The sequence below is a fragment of the Dryobates pubescens genome, chromosome 13 (assembly GCF_014839835.1).
Source record: "Dryobates pubescens isolate bDryPub1 chromosome 13, bDryPub1.pri, whole genome shotgun sequence".
Lineage (NCBI taxonomy): Eukaryota > Metazoa > Chordata > Aves > Piciformes > Picidae > Dryobates > Dryobates pubescens.
In genome coordinates this window covers 26,608,665-26,613,415 of record NC_071624.1, presented here as the reverse complement: position 1 = coordinate 26,613,415, position 4,751 = coordinate 26,608,665, and the positions used below count along the sequence as shown (strand labels likewise).

The window sequence follows — 4,751 nt, the reverse complement described above, 5'->3', positions numbered from 1 at the left end:
CCTCCTCCTCTTCCTCCTCCTCCTCCTCCTCCTCCTCCTCCTCCTCCTCCTCCTCCTCCTCCTCCTCCTCCTCCTGGGCCGGGAGGCAGCGGGTGCCAGCACCGGCCCTGGGGAAGCCACGGGGGGCAGCTGGATGACAGGAGACCCCGGGCACCACACTCCCATCAACTGCCACTCCTGGCATGAACGTCTCCTGGGCCTGGCATGGACCCAACACAAGGACCACAATCCTGACCCACTGACCTGGGGGGGTCTCTCGCTGGCCTGCTCTGGACCCCCTCGAATCCCTCCAAACAGCACCAGGCTCGGCTGAAATAACACATCCAGGGTTTATTGTTTTTTCCATTCCTTGCAGCTAATGATTAAAAAAACAAAACAAAAACTAAAATAAATTACAGAATTAAATAAACACAGACTGGATTATTCCCCTCCCTGCCCCGTCCCCCACTGCCCCCTCCCCCCCCCGCCCCCAAAGAAAGCGTTAGAAGAGTCACTGGGTTTGGCAACAGCAACAACAACAACAAAACAACCTCTAGGAAAAAGCAGCTACTTGTCAGGGGCAGAGCTGTGCTGGGGAGGGGGTCCCGTGGGGCCTCCCCGCCCCCCCAAACCAGTGTGCATCCCTACTCCCACTCTGCCCTGGCCCTCTGGCAGCGTCCCCTCGCCCCTTACCCGTGAGGCCGGCTCCCCGCCCCGGGCCGCGCCGTCCCCGGGGAGGGGGCAGCCCCTGCCCTAGACGTGCGTGGGGTTGTCCAGGTATGGGTCCGTCTTGGTCATGTGCAGCATGACCGTGGGGGCTTTGTAGTGGCAGTGCACCCCGCCACAGCTCACCCCGCTGCAGGGCTTGCCCCTCGTCCTCACGCCCAGCTTTCTGTTGCAAAGGCTCTGCCAGGTCTGCAGCGTCTTGGAGCTCCACACCCACACCCCGCTGGTGATGCCCACCACCAGGGACATGAAAATCTTTAGCATGAAGACAGCCACGGTGGGCACCGAGGTGTCCAAGGAGCAGTTGGCGGCGCGGCGGCCGGGGAGGTGCAGGCAGCCCTGCTCCAGGGCCCTGAGGTTCCAATAATCCACGTTCAGCCGCTCGTAGAAGTAGCAGATGATGACGCAGGTGGCTGGGACGGTGTAGAGGATAGAGAAGACCCCGATTTTCACCATCAGCTTCTCCAGCTTCTCCGTGTTGGTGCCGCCCGTCTTCATGATCTTCCGGATGTGGAAGAGGGCGACGAAACCGGTGAGGATGAAGGAGGTGCCGACGACCAGGTAGCAGGAGAGGGGGATGAGGACGAAGCCGGTCAGGGCGCTGACGTCCATGCTCCCCACGTAGCACAGCCCCGTGAGCTCATCCCCTGCTACCTTCCGCATGGTGAGGATGACGATGGTCTTCATGGCCGGGATGCCCCAGGCAGCCATGTGGAAGTAGCTGCTGTGGGCCTCGATGGCCTCGTGTCCCCACTTCTTCCCGGCGGCCAGGAACCAGGTGAGCGTCAGGACAACCCACCAGAGCGAGCTGGCCATGCCAAAGTAGTACAGGATGAGGAAGACAATGGTGCAGCCTGTGCTCTCCAGCCCCTCCTGGATGATGTAGAGCTCACCGTTTTCCCGGTCACAGGCGATGTTCTCAGCCCCTGCCACCGAGCGGATGATGAAGGCCACAGAGTAGACGTTGTAGCACATGGAGAGGAAGATGATGGGCCTCTCGGGGTACTGGAAGCGGTGGGGGTCCAGCAGGAAGGTGAGGACAGTGAAGGCAGTGGAGACGAAGCAGAGGGTGGACCAGACAGCCATCCAGATGAAGGCAAAGTCCTTGTCCTCCCGGGACCAGTAGACATCCACCCCAGGGGAGCACCTGGGCGCGCAGGAGAGGCTCTTCTCCACGTACTGGAACTTCTCGGGGTTGTCGCAGGCCACCAGACCGTTCGGTCCCCGCCCCTCGACAGTGCCCGGCGGCCAGGGCCGGGGGGCCACGGGCAGCATGCCCTGCCCCTTGTGGGGCTCAGCAGCCGAGGCGTTCTCGGGAGCCTCCATGCAAAGGGCATTGGGGTCGTTCTTGGTGGGCAGCTTGCCGCAGTCGAGGGACTCAGGCCAGCCGAAATTGAACTGCTCCATGATGGGGACGCACTTGTGGCGGGCCTGCTCGCACATGGGGCGGCAGGCGGGGATGCTGGCGCTCACCTGGTCGGTGCACATGGGCGCGTAGAGCGAGCAGAGGAAGAAGCGCAGGTGGACGTGGCAGCCGTACTCCACCAGCGGGGCGAACTCGTGCAGCTTGAGGGCAGCTTCGCGCTGGCTCTCGTGGCCCAGCAGGTTGGGCATGCGGGTCAGGTTGTAGCCGATGCCCCGGCACATGGGGATGTCGACGGGCTGGCACCGAGCCGCCCGCCCCCGCGGCCCTTCCAGCCCCGCCAGCTCCAACCCTCGCCCGGCCGCCGCCAGCTGCCACAGCACCGACAGGGCCAGCCGCAGCCGCACCGCCGCCATCGCCCGGCCCTCCGGCCCCGGCCCCGCGGCTACAGCGCCGCCATCACCCGGCCCCGCCGCCCCCGCGCCCCCGGGACGGCCGCTCGCTGCTGCTGCTGCTGCTTCGTCTTCGGCTGCTGCTGCTGGTGCTGCGGCGGCCCCGGTGCCGTGCCGGGGCAGCTCCCCCCGCCCGCCGCCCCGGCCCCGGCCCCGAGCGCCATGCGGCGGCCCCGCCGAGCGCCCCGCGCCGCCGCCGCCCCGCGCCCGCCGAGCCCCGGCAGCGCCGCGCAGGCCGGGACGGCCCCGCCCCGACAGCGGGGACGCGCCCCCGGGGCGGGGACAGGGGGACACACGCCCTCGCCCCCCCCCAAAGGGGGAGGGGAGGTGGCGGGAGCCGCGCGCGGAACCGGAGCCGGGACCTGCAACCGGCACCGGGGCTCGCACCGGGACAGGGACAGGGACTGGGACCCAGAGCCAGCACGGGGGCTGGAACTGGAAGCCAGAACCGGCACCATGGCTCACACCGGCACTGGTACTGGGACCAGGAACCGGCACTCTGGTCTGCTCCAGCGCTGGTGCTAGGACCTGGAGCTGGCACCGACGCTGGCACAGGGAGGGAAATCGAGACCACAGCATGGAGTGGGAGAGCCATGGCCCTGCCCAGAACCCTCTGTCCACGGGTGGCACCCAGGGCTGGTGGCATAGTGTCCTGTGCCCACGGGCAGGGGACATCGATGCCGCCCACCATGGGGATGCAGGAGACCAGTGCAGCTGGCAGGTGGGGACAAGAGTTATCGTGCCAGCTCCCAAAATCCAGGGTCCCGCTCTCAGGGTGGCAGATCACTCGCGCCAGGGGCAAGGGGAGGCTGAGGGTGCCCGGCTGGAGGAGCCAAAGCAGCTCAGGCCAATGTTAAAAACACACCGCGGGCATCGGCACCCCTGGGGCCAGGCTTTGCCGCCCATGCCACCTCCACAACACGCCACTAACCCTTCCCCGTGCCCAGGAGCTGCCAGTTCCACATTTGGCCCGGGAGCGCTGGAGCCGCTCCATCCCCAGCACCCATTTGCGACAGCAAGGGGGGGACCAGCGGCTCAGCCGTCCTGGGGACAATTCGAGCAGGTTCCCTGGGGAGACCTGGCAGGCAGCGCCGGCTGTGGGTGGGGGCACCGGCTGGCGCCGGGGGGTCCGGGCACCCCGCCGTTCCCAGGCATTCCCGCAGCCCTGCGATTTCTCCAGCCACGACATAACAAGCTGTCAGCGCGGCTCCTAATCTTCCGCCGCGCACCGGCACCGGCCATACATTATCCCAACCTTCCCGGCCCGGCGCTATAAGGAAATTCCACGGGAGCCGCTTATCGGTGGCTGTAACGGTGCGGCAGATAAGCCGTCGCCATGGAATTTCCCTCTAGCATGGGCTGACTGCTCGCCTGCTGCTGGGAAAAGAGATATCTGGGGTTATTTGGGGTGCTGGAGAGGGCGTTTTGTCCCTCGGGCCACCGGCTCCGAGAGTGGGGGGGTTCCAGAAAGCGCAGTCCCATGTGCCTGGGTGACACGGAGCAGCTGCCAGTGCCAGGGGGCTTGGTGCCCTGGGTTAAGGCCATGCTCCTCCTCGTGTGCCCGAAGAAGTGGGTGAGTTTGGGATGTGTTGTGCTGCAGTGCAGGCCTGGGGGCAAGCTGTCGCTGATGGATGAATAGACTCACAGACTGGTTTGGGTTGGAAGGGACCTTTAAAAGTCACCTAGTCCAGCCCCCTGCTGTGAGCAAGGACATCTTCAACTCAAGAGCTGGCAGCCACAGCTGGAGGTGACATCCACAGGGTCCTGGCACCCTTCTCTGGGGTCACTCATCCTATCCACACCCCCAGCTCCAGGATGTGTGTCCTGCATGGGGCAAGGCACTGGAGGATGTTTTTGCCACTGCTCCAGGGTGTGCTCAATCCCAGTCCCACCACTAAAGCTTCCCTTTAGTGAGCTATTTGCTGAGGGAAGCTTGGAACCATCCCCTGGAAACTCAAACATCTCAGAGCCTTGCTCTGGCTGCCTTGTGAGGATCCTAGGTGGGCAGCACAGGACACAGCAGGGCACTTGGGTAGGGGTTAGGTGAGACCCCAGGGTGCCAGCCCCACCATCTCAGCTTGCCCTCATGAGCTGCCTGAGCTGTGAAGGGTTAATGGGGGGGTTGGGGGGGGACGACACACAAATAAATGTCTTTTAATTTAATTTTGCTTTAATATGTAAAACTGTTGCTCTTGGCAGCAGGTACCAGAGCTCAGCCAAGAGCAACACGT

General features: G+C 64.6%; 1 protein-coding gene across 1 annotated transcript; it reads right to left on the bottom strand.

Annotated features, from left to right (window-relative positions):
• Positions 1–474: 474 nt before the first annotated feature.
• FZD9 (frizzled class receptor 9) lies at positions 475–2,595 on the bottom strand. The gene has a single exon (XM_009903435.2). The coding sequence runs from the start codon at positions 2,482–2,484 to the stop codon at positions 733–735; it is 1,752 nt and encodes a 583-aa protein (XP_009901737.2). The 5' UTR covers positions 2,485–2,595; the 3' UTR covers positions 475–732.
• Positions 2,596–4,751: the final 2,156 nt, after the last annotated feature.